Source organism: Rhea americana, unplaced genomic scaffold (assembly GCF_003343005.1).
Source record: "Rhea americana isolate MKP2758 unplaced genomic scaffold, rheAme1 scaffold_168, whole genome shotgun sequence".
In the NCBI taxonomy this organism is placed as follows: Eukaryota; Metazoa; Chordata; class Aves; order Rheiformes; family Rheidae; genus Rhea; species Rhea americana.
The window spans coordinates 1,713,333-1,731,444 of record NW_028185794.1 but is presented as its reverse complement, the minus strand read 5'-3'; the positions used below and the strand labels follow the sequence as shown (position 1 = coordinate 1,731,444).

The window sequence follows — 18,112 nt, the reverse complement described above, 5'->3', positions numbered from 1 at the left end:
TCTCTTATGGCTGTAACTGAACAGGAGTCAACTCATTTTTGTTCCTGCAGGAAAAATATTTCACTGCTGAATTTACTATTTCCTTGAAAACGTGTACTGATGCCTATTAAGAAAAGCCCCTCCATGGGGTTGTAAAACATACCTTCTGTGTGTCTGTGCAGCGGTGGCCAGTCAGCCCTTGAAGCAGGCAGCTCAGGTGTGAGTGCGGCCACCTTAGAGGTCGCAGTGCCTGTATGGAGCGTACGATGGGTGAGCGCGGTGAAGCGCAGGCGTGTGCGCAGTGCCCTCGCCAAGCTCAGGCGAAGGACGGAAGGAAGAAATCCGTGACGCTGCAGTGTCTGTTGCACATCTTTACAGTGGGCCAAAGGAACCTGCCGTGCAGTTTGCCTTCTGTCAGCCAGTTTACACTGGAGATGGGTCTTGGTTTGCTGTATCAGAGATACAGTAATTAAAACTAAGATTTTGACACATTTTTTTTCTGAGAATGAAAGCAAACCAAGTAGGTCTGTTCCTTGAGCAGTATCGATGACAGCCTGATCTGAGCTGTGTTTGTGCATGCATGAGCACTGACTGTGTTATCACGGAGAGGAAAGTGCTCCTGCCTCAGCAGTTCTGTGCATCCCAGTGTGGGATCTGGAACTTCATTATCAGTTTTGAAATTCATTTTGGCACTTGAGCAGTAAATAAATAAATAAATACATCATAATGCGAAGCGCTGAGCCTCCCTGCTGAGCCGGGTCTCCTGGCAAAAGGCAGCGCCCAGCAATGCTGATTTCAGACCACAAAGACTCACTGTTCCCTTCTCCCCATCTCTAGCCTTTGCCTGCTGCCAGGTTTTGCCTCATGTCTCTTCTCCTGGTTTAGTGATGGAAGCAAGGCTGCTCTCTGTTTTCCCCATCACACCTGCAAATTTGCATGAAGCCAGTGACACAGCCTGACATCTCCAAAAGATGCTGTGATCTGGGTTTCACAGCACTTAATGAATAATAAATGATTCACTGACCTAGTCAAAAAGTCCGCTGTCCTGGACTACTGACATAGGCTGGGATCAGACCTATAAAACCAAGCAAGACATTCTCCTCGGGCACTTTTCCTAGGYTGACGCTAGTCGTGAAAAACATGCTCTTTCTGTGGCCTTTTGTTTGCTCAGCTGTGGGCCAGTCTGCACGTAATACTTTCATCATCACACTATTCTGCTGTGATGTGCAGGATCACACCTTAAGACTGAGAACTTGTAGGAAAAGACAAACTGGGCACTGCCCAGAGCACTTTGTGCAAACAGGTTTGTCCCAGAGTTGTTGGATGTGATTTCCTGGGACTCCTGAAGTTAGCAGATGTTTCCAGTGCTTGCAGCAAAGCAAAGCAAAGAGCGTGTCCTCTGGGCATGTGAGTGCAAGCTCAGCTCAGCGCTGGGTGCTGAACGGCCCCATCCCCTGCTGGGGTTCCCTGGCTTGCACCCGGCTCACCACTGCAGTAATACAGCTGATGGGAGGGAGTAAACAGCTCTTTCATCAGGCGTATAATTGACCCTACTCTGTCTGTTGACATCTCCCGCTCACAGCCCAGAAATAGGGTTCTGAAGCGTAATCCTTTACCTGAATGGGAACTGATTAGCAGCAAGGGGAGGCAGCTACAGAGGCTGATCATTGTAGTCATCCTCAGTGTAATGAATGTTGTGTAGAAAGTGGGAAAAAAGCTCCAAGAATTTTCTGCTAGTGTCTGGTATTTATGGCAGAGCAAAAAATAAAGAGATGGATTCTTCTTAAGACAATTTCTGAAGATGTCACCGGAGTCACTGAGGTGAGGGCAAAAGTGTCTCAAGTATTTAAGCATGTAACATGCAACTCTTGAAAATCATCCTACTGTAGCAAATGGAGCTATTGATGAGCTGCAAAAATTAAGCCAGATCTGAACCCCAGTGTTTGGAAGAACTCAGAACCAGGACATTTCCAGCTTTTTTCAGAGTGAAGATTGGATTGAGAGGTAGCTATCARATAGCTTCCGAAGTTGAAGAGTAGATGGTGCGTATAAATTTAGTCCATTAATCAGAAGACAAAAGTAGCAGTGATACAATTGAGTCTGGGCTAGATGTGGTTTGAATAGTTCTGGTTGAACTGGTATTCAAATAACCACTGACTCCTAAACAATCTGCTACAATTTGCTGGTAGCACAGTCTGATCCCAGCCACTGCCACTTCCCCACCCAAGCCTCTCTGGGTGTCTTTCCGCTTCCTTGTTCATGTAGAGCTGCCTCTGGAGAGCCCACTGTGAAGGAATCTGGCTCCTGCTTCAGCCTCACCTGTAACTCCATCCTCATTCAGTTTTCTTCCCTTAAAATACTCACCCATTTGAAATACTGTTAGAGTACTGTAATTTTTCACTTAATTGAAAATGCATTACTCTGCTCGAATCTCGTATTTCTTGTACCAGACATTGGCATCCATGGAGTCCAGATTTACGCTGTTGTGATCAAGATTAAGCTCTGACCCACAGTCATTTCAGCCTGTTTCTGCAAGGATGTAAGCAATACATCTCTATATACGAAATGCTTATTTATCTTTGGTTAGAGGAAAACATTAATATCTTTGCATATCCTAAGTGCCTTCATTACAGTAGGTTATACGTGCGTGCATGTATTGGTAGGCATAATGATGTGAAACTGTGTAAATGTGTTTGGATTAACTGAGCTGCAAAAATGGAAATCAGCATTTCTCCGAAGCTGTGAAAAGTGATGTCTGTGGACCAAGAGAGAACTTAAAAGAGAGGTGTCAGTGCCAGGATTGGGATAGGAGCAGCTCCTCTCAGATGGTGAGTCAGAGGCTGGGCTAGGAAACAGCCCAGCCTTTTCAGCCAGTGATTTATTACTGCCAAAGACAGCAGGAGCCACGACAGAGAGTGCGGGTATGAGAGCAGTTAAAAGTATTTAGTTCTTTCTGGACTGTGAGCGATCAGGGCTTCACTGGAAGGGGAAGGGAATGGTGAGACAACTAGGGAAAGTGACTGGTTCTGGAAAGAAAAATACCCAATGAAACGGTTCCCTTTTGATATATTAATGCCTCCTTCAAGGGCTTGTTTGAGGAAAAACAGACTTGAAGATGAGTTAGGATTTAAATGGACTTGATTGTCTTCAGAGAGATTTAAATAATTCCTAAATGAGTCTTTTGAGTTGAACTCAGAGATGCCACTAATCTCTGCAGGTTTCTCTGAGCGCAGGGCAGATGGAGGACGTGGAGAGAAGTACGAAGACTGAACAGACAAGCAGAAGGGAGAAGGGAGGCAAAAGCGTGCTGCCAAGTTAGGCCTGGCCACATCTGAAAGAAACGTTGTTTTGTGTGTTCTTTAGCAAGTCCTTTTGGCATTCTTCCTCCATCTTCAAGTTATGAGCTCTGACTTTTGTGGGCATTTCATGGGCTTTCTCATATCAAAACCAGAGGTACTGCCAGAGACATCTGATCATGTGGTTTTCCGCACTTCACAGTTATAATCAAGGAAGTGTGTGAAGAGCCAGCATGGACTTTCTGCACCCTGTGAAGTCCTTCTGTCACGGTGAACACAGCAGTTAGATAGCACTCTGTAATAGCATGGTGCATCTTGGGAAGGAGGCAGGTTCAAGAATTTACAGGGGTCTGAGAAGAGGAATGGGAAGACCTAAGGGCTGGTTAGAGATGGATTCTGATCCGTGTGTGTACAGTCATGTACCCATGGATGCGGTTTAGCTAAGGGTGGCACAGATTGTTCAGGCTAGTCATCTGAATTCACCACTGGAGAAGAAAACTCAGGCATGTCTAAACTAATCATTRATTCAAGTGGCTTCAGTGAGTGCCTGGCTTCCGTGGTACCAGGACTTCATTAAAGAAGGAAGAACTGTTAATTCAGAATTATCAGGCAAAGTCTCTAAGCCCCCATGCCCTGTGCTATTGATGTTTACCACACAGTTGCCCTTACCGCTTTGCTTGTCCCATCCTTGTCCCGCCTTGCTGATGACCTCAGGAGTGATCTCATTTCAGAACTGAGAGCTGCGAAGAGAGACATGTTTCCTGTAGCACCTGCGAAAGGCCCTCCCTCACGCAGCGTTTAGTATTAGTGGCTTTCGGTGTAGTGGGTACTGGTGAGGGACACTGCAAGAGTGCTAGCCTTCAGCCTGGCTGAGCAGTCCCCTAAGGAGAGGGGAGAAACCCATATGGATCTTTCATTTATCAAATGTAGAGAGAAGGGGCTGATGCTTTCATCTCTGAGCTCCTCTGCAGGGCTTCATCTCTAAGTAAGGGAGAGTTAAAAACCCACAAAACTCTCTGTAGCTGGCAGATCTGGCGTGGGTGAGGGCAGGTAGTACTAGCAAAGACCGGAGAGCCAAAATACATCTGTCTTGGCTAACTGTGACGGAGAATTACAGTTTCTTATTTTACATTTTTCTTTTGTAACCATGTTTTTAATTTGTAATCAGGAGCAGAACCTTTCATTCTGGTGAAATAAATTTGCTCTGTTTTTACTCTGAGCCTTATCTAGAGACTGATCACAGGAGAATTTGAGAAGCCCTGGGGATTTTGCAGAGCAGCAATTTATTGCCCTTTGTTGCAAAGCAATAAATCTATTATACAGTAGGGAACAGGCAAGGAGTCTGAATCCCTCCATCCAAGTTATGCCCATGAGTCTTAGGAGTTGAAGATATTTTTCCCAAGAAGCAAAGGCGTGTTGAGCATTGGTCATAGCAAGTTCTACAGTAGAGAGAAGCGGGATGGAGGCCAGTGCCTGGTAGAAGGTGATGAGAGGCATCTTATGACTCTGGGCGTACTCAAAGGCATTACCTGCTGCTCTCGACACAGGGTCTGTTTGATAGAACAGTTTTTGTTGTGCTTTTGCTGTTCAGTAGACATGGTCTGATTCAAGACAATGGGCTAAAACTGAGAGTATAAGATGGCATTTTGGGCAAATAATTCATTCAAAAAAATACAGCATTAAAGCAAGCAAAGCTATTTGTGAATTTAGGATGATTTTGATACAACTGACTCAGCAAAAACTAGGGCCTAATGATTTCCCTTTCCATAGTGAGTATTCTGTGTGTCCTGTGTCCTCTCTGCGAGGCCCCTGTGGGTRTCTCAGGTACAGTAGTGCATCTCAAATGGCAGTAGCCATCTATGTTTAAGCATCTGAATCAAGCCCTTAAACTTGCTGCGTTTAACAGCATAACATGCAGAATTCTCGAATGGCTCAGACCAGCGGCGGCGGCTCCATTTGTGAAGTGCTGGTTTCCACTTCCTTGAGCTCACTCATTCACGAACGGCAAACTCTGTACAGCTCCTAGCACAGTGCCTCGTGACTCAGCTTGCTTCCAGTCTCTGAAGAAGAAATTCAGCAATCCAAATGAAGTGCATCTTTCATTGCCAATCCAACACCTGGCTCCCCATGGGGAGGTGGTAACTTGCTTGACTTTGATCATGGTGTAGTGGTCATGAATATTTACAGCCAGCTCCTCTGCTGCTAGCTACAGACAAAAGGCTCTGGAAATGCCAGGAAACCCCGAGTGTCCCCTCTGCCACCTTGGCTTCTTAGAGTAATTCCTTTCCCTCTCTGGTGCAGATGAAGTTGTTAGCATGCAAGGCAGTGTAGCACAGACTGTACTGAGAGCAGAGTGACACTGGTGTGTGCAGGGAGAGGTCTGTAATGAGCAGGAGTTTGGTAATTAGGCACTTCAGAACGAGCTGCAGTAAAGGGACATTCAGGGACAGGTTTATTGGGGAGAAGAGGAAAGAGAGGGAAGGCAAAAGAGGAGCAGGGTCCTCTTGTCAACATTAGTTATGTGGTACATAGGCAAGATCGTATTCTCTAGTGCTGTCCAGTGACAGGGGGGCCATAACCATCGTGGCTCACACACCTTGTCGCTGCAGCACTTCCAGGCCGAATGAGCCCCCTTGCAGTTCTGTGCCCTTGAGGAAGTGTCATTTACTCATAGAAAGTGCCATCCCTCTCCAAATACTGCTCTGGCATCCGTCAAGTGCCTTTGTATTCCCCTCTAAGTGACAAGATGGAAATGCAAATCATTAGGCAAAAATACAGACAGATTAGACAGCAAAAGTGCATCTGGCAATAGGGGCACAGCAGAAGGTGGAGAAAATCGCCGTAAGTGGGAAAGCAAAGGTGCAGGGCCTCAGAGCTAGACCAATGAGAACACGAAGAAGAGAGAGGAGGGTCTGTATACGACAGGTTTAACTGAGTAACTGTCAGATTTCTGTCTATGTCTGTCCTTCAGCCTCTCTGTGACTGTGAACGTCCAAGGCAGGACTGTTCTGTGCTGACTTGTACAGCACCTAGCACAAAGAGTTCCTGTGCTTGGCTGGGGCCTCAAGGTGCTACCCATTATCTATTACATACTTCCACTGGTCTAGGGCCAAGATGCCGGGTTGCATATGCTGGCCTCCACCCTGCGGTGTGCCACTGAAAAGTCTTCGGTTGGCAGCACAGTGTGCTTTCCTCTCTCTTGTTCTACTTTGGGAGGCACAGGAGTCGGACAGTGTCTGTTCAGCATTGCTTGCTGAGAGGGGATCCCCAGCTCGTCACTCTTTACTCACCTCTGCTCCCAGCTCTGTCGGGGAGAATGGGAGACAGAGCTGCTCAGCACCCAGGGAATGAGTAGAGGTCTCCACAGTGCACCTGGCTGGTTAAAACATGGGGCAGCCTCTTAGGAAATATAAAAAAGGTGTCTACAAACCCTGATGCATTTAGGTAGTTGGTGTCTCCTGCGCCAAATTTGCCAGCCTAGGCCAGCCCAGCTCAGTGTGAAGGAAGCAGGTATGGGTACTATGTGGGATGTGCTTGTCCATGAGTAGGTACCTCAGCAGCAGCAGTAGTGCTCTTCATTGAATGTCCTAGTAACTCCTTCTCTTYCTCTCTCCCCTGTGCAGTACAAACAAGTGGAGCAGTATATGTCCTTCCACAAACTCCCTGCAGACATGCGGCAGCGCATCCATGATTACTATGAGCACCGCTACCAGGGCAAGATGTTCGATGAGGAGAGCATCCTGGGAGAGCTGAGTGAGCCTCTTCGGGAGGTAAGGAGGGAGTGTTTAATGGGCAGTGTGGGTTCTTGCCATCTTTGGCAGCTGTGGAGTTCCTGGTATACAGTAGCCTATCCCAGTGGTTCGCAGAGGACACCCTGATGTAGATGGGAGTGGGAGGCCATCTCTTTCAGAAGCACTAGTTGTGCGTGCATGCTCTGGTGTCATGACCAGTGAGACCACATCCATGCAGGCCCCTCTTTTTGCTACCTGTTCTTGGACTGAGCCCAACCTTCTGGGAGAACAAAGCCAAGATGAGCATGGCCCACAGCTTGGCTATATCTGTATCTGAATCAGTATCTGAATCGGTATCTGAATCTGTATCTGAATCATTCAGAGAGAATGATGTGTATTCTAGCCACTGATGCCATGTCTGGGATTCCCTTGCCTTGGTCATGGCAGAAGTCACTGCTGTGGAGCAGAGAAGTCCAGGCCTTTGGCAGCTGCAGGATTCCTGCCTGAGTCTATTGGTCACTGCAGCACAAGTGGCATATGACATAAAGGTGATGGGAGCTCCCCCTCCTCCAGTTACTCCTGTCCTTTATCCATGCCTGCTTTAAAGGTGCTTTACCTGCCTGGCATTGTGGAGCTCCTACTGTTGACAAACATCTCCATTTTTTGAGGCTGGGATGACTTAGCACATGAGACAACATTTCCCAAAGAGGCTGATACAAAACCCTGACAGCCTGTACTTCCTTTGCCAACAGATGGTCCACTACCTGAAATGGAGAGGCTGCAGTTAGTTTCATTCCTGCTTACAACCCCAGTGCCTGCATGTATGTTGCTCTAGGGAAATACAGGTCAGGCCAGTTTCATCTGAAAKGGATTCCTCAAGTGCTGTCAAATGCGAGAAGTGCTCCAGAAACAAGTCTGCAGTGGCTGATGCGTAGACATTATTGATATATTATTCTTTCCCACGATAAATCCTGCCTACCTCCCCTTAGGAGATCAAACTTTACCAAACAAGCCAGGAGTCAAGGTTGTGGGTGGCATCATGCAGCTACTGTCTCTCTGATAACCTCTGCCCTGTTCCTGCTCTTTGACCTGAATGAGCTGCCAAACCTGGCAGCGATTAGACAGCAGTGCTAGTCCTTTGCCTCTTTCTCTCCATGATGTAATCACATGAAAGGGCTGAGAAAAGAAGAGGGAAAAAAGATCCATGTGACAAAATGCCAGGAATCAAGCAGTTCTGTTGCCTGGAGATCTCAACGGTTTTGCTTTCCCCTTGATGCCAGCTCTGTTCAAAGATTTCGCTGTACCAACTTAGCTTTTACTGGAAATGGGAGTACACTGGGGTCTCTGATCGCGTGCGCGGCAGTTGCTCCTACATACGCTTATACTTTGTGTGTGCTCTGGAGCAATGGCAAAGATCTCATCCCCATTTTAAAAGTGCTACCACAGGAGAGCACTCTGAGAAGTGCCTTGCTATTTCCATGCATTTCTGTAAGCCCCCTTCATCCACACCTACCCCTGGTCTCCTCTGCCTGGTTGTGCCTCAGACTTTGAGACACAGTGCTTTGAGTAAGCTCCCATCTCAAGCTCCCTGATCTTAAGCTGTATCTCATGTATTTATATACATCTCTATAGTGTCTCTGCTGCTCTAGGACCCTCCTATGACAGAGGCTCCACAATGGCCTGATCTGTGCCTCATCCATCATATGCAGCCAACATACAGAGTCAAAAAAAAGGAGGAGCCCCCTAGCAGTGCCACATTCAAAGGAGTGACTACAGAAAACCACCTTCCCCAGCTGCAGCTTAAGAATGTAGTCTCTCACTAGTACATTCCTCCAATGTATGACCACAAGCACCAGAAGTAGTCTCCCTTCTCCCAGTCACGTATCTCTGTGGGAGAGAGAAGAGTTGAGGATCTACCAGCTGTATTTTAAAACTAGTTCTGCCCAAGGCTAGGTGGGATTCTAAAAAGGCAGCCCTGAAAGAGAAGTCCCAGTGAGGAGAAGGAGTCAGATGCTTCCCTTGCCCTCCCTCTCCCTGCCCCAGTCATTCAGTTCCTCCTTTACTTTTTGGCTGGGGAGTGTTGTGCTGAGGTGTTTTGTACAATATCACTTCATGCTGCTTTCTGAACCTGAGCTGACATGGCACAGAACAGCTCCTGCGCGATGGAAAGTGCTGTCGTGCCCTCAGAGTGACACCAAGCCGCAGGAGCAGGCACAGTCCCTGTCTGCTTTATGACAGCTGAACAGCTGAACGGGGTTTTCTGCATCCGAGGTTGATGATCCAGCCCATGCCCCAGTAGCACCTCTGCCTTCTCCCCCACGCTCCCCAGATGCTGTCCCCAGCTGCACAGAATAACTTTCTCTGAGTACCTTGGCACATTTGGGCTGTTTTGCGTGCCATTGTCAAGCAAGGGCAACACAGAATGTAGGGCTGCCAAGGTGAGCTACAGCATTTTCCTGGAGAGGAGTCCTAGGGTTCTTCATACACCATTTCACCAGTGCTCTGCACTCCTGACGCAGTACAAGGTTTACTACGGAAAGAGGTGTATTGTGTGTATTTGGGGGGCAGAGGGGGTGTCACTGCATTGTAACTGCTCTAAAAGAAAGCATGGTGAATGAACGCAGTGAAGCATGCTGACAAGCTATCGACTTTGGTTAGTATTGCTATGTGCTGTGAGCATTCAGAGGCCTATTCCAGACTGCAGAGGGGAAACTAAACTAAGAGTATAGCATCCTTTTTCTTCACATTTTCTAATAAAGAGGTCAAGCAGGGGATCTTCACAGATTATTAGATGTTGTTGACTGAAAATATGTGTGTCTTTTCTGCTCCCTGTCCCACTTTTTTTCTCTGCCTGTCTTCTTCTCCCCATTCCTCTCTCTCTTTCTTCTTTCTGTCTCTCTCACACTCACTTTGTGATCAGGAAATCATAAACTTCAACTGCCGGAAGCTGGTTGCCTCCATGCCCCTCTTTGCCAACGCAGATCCCAACTTTGTGACATCCATGCTGACCAAGTTGCGGTTTGAGGTGTTCCAGCCAGGGGATTACATCATTCGGGAGGGCACCATTGGCAAGAAGATGTACTTCATCCAGCATGGGGTAGTGAGCGTCCTCACCAAAGGCAACAAGGAGACCAAGCTGGCAGATGGCTCCTATTTTGGAGGTGCGTGTTAGCGAGTCACCCCCATATATTGAGACCTGCTGCTATTGCTCATATGTCCTGGACACACAGGCATGGCAGTACATGGAATTGGTATCTCAATCACTTTCTCTTCCACCCTCTGTCTCTGTTCATCTCACCTGTCCTGCTGCTTCCCATATAGCAGGTTGCACAAAGGGATGTGACTGCGACTCTTAGGCAATGCAGGAGTCTAGGTAATAAATAAAAATAACATTGAGAAGGAAAATATAGTTCTGGAAGGTGCATTTCTTCTTTGCCCCAAGCAAATTGATAAATCTATGAAGCTGAGAGTGTAAAGGAAAAAAAATGGAGCATTCTCAATTCCCCAAGCACATTTATAGTGTTGCTTAGTCCTCCTAACTGGCATCTATCATATGAGGTACTGTATAAACACAGAGGAAAAAGCATAATCCATCATCTCTGTTGCTCAGCAAAATGTCATGAAGGTCAGCAGGCAGGCATAATGTATCAGCAGCAGAGGCCTGGTACAGTGAGACTAGCATGAGGTCAGAAAACACCATAAGAGAAGATTTAGGATATTGCTCCTACAAGTAATACAGAGACACCCCTGCAGAGCCCTGCAGAGGTCTCACTGACACCCCAAGACACATGGTTCTCCTGTAGATGCACTTTTCAGTACAAACACTGAATGCACCACGATTGACGGCCTACTGAGAAAGATGGTATGCAATGTGCATTTCCTTCCCTCAGTAAGATCTGTTCTCCATTCAAAAATCCCTGTGATGCATTTCCTACAACCTTCTTACAAAACTCTTCTTAGATCCTATAAACAACCTGTTTGCACCTACCTGCTGGCTCTGGATGCAGGGACCTTGCAAGGCCCGAGCAGGTGGGGTCAGTTCACTGGGATTTGGAATTCAAGGGTAGGAGTCTGAATACCCTGGCTCTGACTAATTTGTTTAAAATTGCCTGGCAGATTCAATGCGTTTTTGATACGACACACACACACCTGCTCACTACACTTAGACAGCACAATCTCATAAGCATCATTTCCTTAGAAAAGACACCTAAAAATACACGGTCAGCATTGCAGCCTGACAGTGCTGTTATACTAGTGCTTTGGAGAAGACCTAGAATGACTCCTGAGAATGGCACTGGTAGATTAACACCCAACGTATCGTGTGGAGAAGGATGCTGCCAGTAAAAGAGTCGTCTGTCTTTAGGTCACTCCATCGATCTTTATGTGTGCACCTTAGGTGCCCAGAGTCTGTGTGTGATCAGCGGGAAAGCAGGACTCAGGAGCTCTCCACTGAGCGTTCAAGGAGTGTCTATGCCCAGATGGGGCTTATATGGTGGAGTCAAGGGCTTTCTGGTCTGTCAGCAGCTGAGCATCCTCCTAGGAGTGGTTGGCTGCAGTGTAAATACACCAAGGGTTAGTAATAAATGGGTGCCACAAACTTGGCTTAACCTGACAATCTCTAGGTTTGTAGCACATCTACAGATAACTTCCAAGTATCTTTGCCAAAACAAATGTTCACAGTGTGGGGACCGCAATTACTACCAAGACACCAGGGCCACAGGTCAGTACAGAGTCTGTTACTGAAAACCTGGAGGGAGTTTGCTTCAGTGAGGCACAGCATGACCTTCTGCTGCCTGTGCCCATGAGGAGCTGCAGGAAGCCAGTCTCTCCACTCTGAATGCACAAATGATATCTTTGATAATCCACCATAACAAAACTTGACTGGCTAATTAGATGAGCAAAATCCCTGAGGTGCAATTGTATGTAGCAGCTGCCACAACTGAGCCCCCTGGTATTTTTTTTCTGATGTTATTGCATATGGAGAACATTTTCACTGTTCATGTTTTCAATGGGAAAGCAGGTAGGCTGTAGCTAGAGAGGGGGCTGGGTGATAGACAGGACTGCCTGTGAGTGACAGTCGCAGGTCTTGTATTACAGGGGTGATGGTGTCTGTCTCCCTCTTCTCAAGCTGGGTCTTTCATTCCAGAGATTTGCCTACTGACGCGTGGCCGGCGCACAGCCAGCGTGCGAGCTGATACCTACTGCCGACTCTACTCCCTCTCAGTGGACAACTTCAATGAGGTGCTGGAAGAGTATCCCATGATGCGGCGAGCTTTTGAAACAGTGGCACTGGACAGGCTGGACAGAATTGGTAAGAAGAAAGTGCGATGGTCTCCTTTCCGCTGCGCGCTGCCCTGGCACTGTATCCCCAGACTTGATCTTTTCTTCCCTAGCTAGAGTTGCAAACTGAAGGAGATCCTAGCCTGTTTCTCCTTTCCTGACTTCAGCTCCTTCTTAACAAACAGCTGAATCCACATTCTTCTTTCGCTCTTTTACACATACGCACTTCAACTTGCTCCTGTRTCCATTTGTTTCCATTTCCAAGAGGTCTTTTTAAGAAACAGAGTATGAGCTGTCAGGGTCATGCTGGTGAGTTCACTAGCTTTTGAATTTTAGCTCAGAATGTGCAAGCATCCACAGCTTCCAAGGCTCAAGAGAAAAGAGGCCAGGCTCTGACCGGAAAGCCCTGCAATTTCACTGAATTCAGTGAAATATTCTGTGGCAGAAATCATGCCTCGGCATTAGAGCTTAGCTGTTTGTTAGTGTGGCCTGGGTTTTGCGGGGATACCAGCAATGGTATGACTGCATGAGTTGGTAGTATTATTTTTTTGAGACAAAAACTGACAACCACATAGATGAGGAGCAGTCTTCTTCCCTGGTAGATTGGTACCATAATGGCTTTTTGTTGGACCACTATTTCTCTAATCATAGCTGAAGAACAACTGGAGAAACCCAAAGTGCTGTAGGGATGGGAGAGCTTGGGATGCTTTCTGATCCAAAAGAGACCCCTGTGCAAAAATGTCAGCAAAACACAAGTGCAGAGCACCTGTCCAACTGTCCATTAGAGTCCAACTATAAATATTTTCAGTTGAAATCAGCACTTGATAGAACATGGAACAAGTAATAAAACATTCCACACCCCAAGTAAACACTATCAACCGAAGACAATTTCTGGATTGTAGTACCTCATAGTGACCATGCCAGGATGCTGTCCTGCCCTGTGGGAGACACCACCTGTGCTGCAAACCTCATTGTCCACCTGGAGAAGCCTGGGATACAATTCCCTGGCACAGCTAGATACTCTTAACCGAAATAACTGACTTGCACAAGGTCATACAAGAAGTCATTGCAGAGCTGAAGACTGAGCGTTTCAGAGTCACAGTCCAACTTCTTTAGTTTCTTATTATATATCTCTTAGAGCTGCACTCATTTTCGTTGCTTTTCAGAATCAAAAAGATCAGTGCAGGTCTGAGCACAATGTAGAAGGCAAGCAGGATAATGGGTAGGGAGGAAGCTGGCATCCCAGCAAGGGGTGCAGTGCCTCTAGGGCTTTTCATGCCAGGAACATCGTATTCTGTGCATCTCATTACCTGCTGCAAGTCAGAAAGTCTGATCCCCGAGGAAAAGGTTATGAGCTAAGTATGTACAGTTTGGCAAAGCCCACACTAATGAGGCCCTCATGTAAGCGGCAACAGTCCCATCACTTGGATTATTCAAATTAAACTGAACACACTGCTAGAAAATGTGGTGTCAGGCTCGATGAGGGAAGGGCTAGCTTGACTTTGTTATCTCAAATTCCCTGAGATTAGATGGTCATGGCTGCTGAGCCCTCCTAGCCTTATGCTCCCTGTGACTGCATACAAGCAGGCAGAGCCTCCCGTGCTCTTTGCCCTTTACTCTGTGTGCAGCTGCACGTGTGACTAAAATTCATAGAAAACGTAGCAGAGACTGCTTTTCAGTAGTCATGCAGAACTTAGTGGAGCTTCCCAGAACCAGTGTGAAATTAGGTAAATCCGTGGACACTTAACCTGCAGTGAGCTCTGCGGCTAGGATGACACCTGAGGGAGCCAGTTTGAAGCTGTCTCAGGTATGTCCTCTCCAGCTACAGTGAGGACTATGGGAGCAATAGCCCCCACAGACGAGAAAAGCACATCTTTGTCAGCCTCTGAACCCCTAAAACATAACAACAGGTCTTGGGGGATTAGGTAGGAAAGGGAATGACAGACAGATAGCCCGAGTCAGACTGAGTTCTTTTGGAAGAGTTGCCACCAGTCAGTGGATCACTGCAGAGAATTTGTTTACTTAGACAAACGTAATCTGTATAGCTACTAGGGAGGCATGTGGGCCTTGAGATTGCCTGAAATAGCACTTCTGTCAGCAATCAGCGGTCAGGCCAGATCCCCAGGAGAAAGAGCAGGGAAGCTGGAGGTGTGGGAGAGGAGTTCCAGATCACAGAGCAGGATCTGGTTTGATCGCTGGCTGCACTGAAGGCACTCAGCACCGTGATCTGCACATCAGCCACTGTTCTGCTGTTTGGATGGTGGCTGGAATGGCTTAGCGTCGCTCTCCTTTTACTCTCCCCTGGAGCGGACTTGAAGGAGAGAGAGAGTCTCACTGATGCCCTTCCAGACTATGTCTACACATCAGAGAACTTCCCAAAGTTCTTCCACCTTTCTCACACTGCTTTGCTGCTGCCAGTGTGAGAATCGATTGTGTTCATTCTTCATATAGCAGCAGGAGAATACAGTGTTATTCTCCCCAGTTTACAGAGTAATCACAGCCCAGAGCTTCTCAGAGCTATCCAGCTGCCCAATTGCTGTTGCTTTCAATGCAAGAAGGAGTTGAACACTGTTCAAGATATGGATCAAAGTTATTTGCCCAAAGTAGCACTGAAAGTCAATGTTACGGCAGGGAAGTTTACAAATGAGAGAACTGAGGCATAGAGAGGTGAAGTCAACCTGCTCAAGATCACAGTGGGTCAGTGGCATTATGAAGAATAAACTTAGCCAATTCAACTTGTAATCCTGCAAGCCCAATGTAGTGATCTCCACAGCTCCATCAGATCTGTGTCTGAGCTATTTTTGAGATGTTGTCTGAGTTTGCAAGGAACAACACTTAGACCCTGAGTCAGACCACTTGTCTGGGGCATTTCAATGCAGACAGCCTTTTTGGCATAGAGCCTTTTTCCATTTTCAGCACGGAGGCAAGCCCAGAAGCTTGTCAGAAGCCAGGCAGAAACCTTCACATCAGTGCTGCTCTGGGAAACCTCTCTTGCAGTGGTGGTCAAGGGGAGAAGCTGCTCCTTTTAGCTCTACTTTCTGAACCAGCATAAAGAGCCTCACATGCTTCTTTCCCTAGGAGAAATTCCCTTCCACAGGTAGCTGGAAAAGTTCAGCCGAAGGTCAGAAGGTGGCATACAGCGACTGGGATAACGGGCCCTTTAGGGCAAAGCTCAGGCATTGTCCTCCCCTGTTTTTGTCACGCTGTTGACCTGAGACAGCACCAGTGCTTTATAAAAAGTGCAAACCTGCAGAGTCATACGCTGGAAAATCCTAGTGCTGCCCCTATTTCCCTGGCAGTCAGAACTGAGARCTGGCTAGTCTCCCAAATTTTCTTCATTCTCTACGATTGCAAAATACCCTGTTGTGCCCAACACTCTTTGACTGGAATTTCCCAAAAGAGCCTAGGAAATTATGTGCGTCCTACTGGAATTGGCAGACCCATTGAACTCCCCTGTCTTTATAAATGCAGCATTTCTTCCCTTCCCACTGAAATGTGCATGGTCTGAAGAGAGCTGTGCCACAGCATGCTACTGTTCAGGGAAGTCATGAGCTGAGACTTTGAAAGTAGAGGGATTATGATAAGGGGCTGAGGATAAGGAACGGAGCTTCAGAAAAGCCAGATCTGAACAAAAGCAGGAGCATATTTTTGGTTCATGATGTGTTCAGCTCAGCATCTGTACCCAAGACAGAGGCAAATGGGAGCCTTTTTTCAAGTCAGTCGTGCATTCACTGCCTCCATTCTACGCAGCTGGCAGCATGTCCTTGAGAAGCCTATGCCTCACTGAGTTCATGAAAAGATTCAGAGGGATCTATCAGTGTTCTGGCACCAGGATAGACCATCCACTATTCTCCTTGTGCAATAAGAAGGCAAGAGAGCAGGGAGAAAAATCTGTCCATCCAGTCACAATGACTGGAGAGGTGTTTACAGGATTAGCTGCTATACAGGGGATTTGGAAAGCATGGTCTAAGCTCGTCTAGGTAGCAGAGAGACAGGGTGGGAACATTAAGACCCCATCCCTAGAAACACCGGGAGCAGTACTGCTTGACTGGAGGTGAAATGAGGCATTCACTTTGTGCAGCAAATGCAGTTTGAAAGCGTGTGGCTAGACAGAGAGGGAACGAGAGGGGCAGATGCACCCTGCACTGTGTGTCCCCATCACTTCCTGCTGGTAGATGTGCAGTGCCTCAGCAGGAAGGGCACAGCCCCCTAGAGCGCTGTCAGCTGCATTGATCGCTCTGGCAAAGAGCGTGTTGATGTATCCTTCTAACCTCTGTTGTTAATGAGAATTGATACTGGCATCCTGCCAGGGTCATGCATGGCTGGGGAAGTGGTTTCCCAGGTGTTTTGCACTTGCAGAGCTCTTTAAAGACTGAAAGAGATTATTCTCCAAGAATTGACTGAGGCCTGGATTCTGCAAAGATTTGTGTCCCTGCTTAGCTCTGTTCTTAGAGTAAYTTCAAACTCTAAAGAACTCCTCAGGCTGCAGAAAATCGCAGGCACAACAGGCTAAGGACCTAAAGATTGAGACTTAACCAAATCAGACTAATGTACCACTGATTAAACTTTCCTCTTTTTCTTGTTCTTGACCGAGCTGTAAAATTCTTCTTAATGTTTATGTGTTGAAATGATTTGATCATTTCTCCAGTGAGTACTTCTTTGTCTGCCAAGCTTTTGTGAATAGTCCCAGTTTGTGATGTATCAGTTAGTTACATAAGTTGCATGATTCTGTTCCCTGACTGGCTTTGAAACTGGCTTTCAGTGACCATTGAAGCTTAAAATTAGATTTTCACAAGTATTTGCACTTGTAAAACACAACCACTCAAATGTTCARTGAAAGTAAATACAATACAGGTTGTGAATATTGTCATATCAAAGTTCATTGGTGCATTCAAAAATATCGGGGTGCAATTATTTTCCATTATTTCTCATGCTGTAGTAAGTATCATAGATGTCTTCCATACAGCTGCCTACTGTCCATATCAAGGTCACTGATGAGAGCTGAGAGCATATTTTGAAGCCAAAGAAAGTCATTTTTTCAGTTTCTTCAGGAATTTCTCACTCCTGGTAGCCTGAAATATATATATTTTGATGCGAGGATCCTAGTTAACACTGGATTAACAATGCCTTGCATTTCCTCAGGGCATTGCAATTGCTAAAAAACTCAGACCACCCAATGCCAGTTTGGGTATTAACCCAACAGTATTTTGTTGATAGTATTATTATGGTGCAAGAGTGTCTGTTCAAGAGATTGTAGTAGTAGAAGTGGTAAAAGCTTTGCCATGCAGACAAGCCACAAAAATAGCTGTTCCTAAACTTTTTCTCTGGACACCCTATATCTCAGCTCGTGGTCACAGTTCTGCAATTGAAATGACCTGGATGAGGGSACAGAGTGCCTCCTCAGCAAGTTTGCTGATGCTASCAAGCTGGGAGGAGTGGCTGACACACCAGAGGGCTGTGCTGCCCTTCAGAGAGACCTGGACAGGCTGGAGAGCTGGGCAGAGAGGAACCTCCTGAGGATCAACAAGGGCAAGTGCAGAGTCCTGCACCTAGGGAAAGATAACCTTAGGCACCAGTACAAGCTGGGGGCTGAYCTTGTGGAGAGCAGCTCTGCAGAGAAGGACCTGGGAGTGCTGGTGGATGATAAGTTGACCATGAGCCAGCAATGTGCCCTTGTGGCCAGGAAGGCCAATGGTCTCCTGGGGTGCATTAGGGAGAGTGTTGCCAGCAGGTCGAGGGAGGTGATCCTGCCCCTCTACTCAGCCCTGGTGAGGCCTCATCTTGAGTACTGTGTCCAGTTCTGGGGTGCCCAGCATGAGAGACATG

At 46.9% G+C, this 18,112-nt stretch overlaps 1 protein-coding gene across 3 annotated transcripts in view; it reads left to right on the top strand.

The window, feature by feature from the left end:
- HCN4 (hyperpolarization activated cyclic nucleotide gated potassium channel 4) overlaps positions 1-18,112 on the top strand; it is a 110,188-nt gene that overhangs the window by 77,763 nt on the left and 14,313 nt on the right. For all 3 annotated transcript variants that reach the window (XM_085300747.1, XM_085300748.1, XM_085300746.1), the window contains exons 5-7: positions 6,899-7,045; positions 9,927-10,167; positions 12,153-12,317. In XM_085300747.1, the coding sequence (XP_085156873.1) occupies positions 6,899-7,045; positions 9,927-10,167; positions 12,153-12,317 (553 nt within the window). The remainder of the gene's footprint in view (positions 1-6,898; positions 7,046-9,926; positions 10,168-12,152; positions 12,318-18,112) is intronic.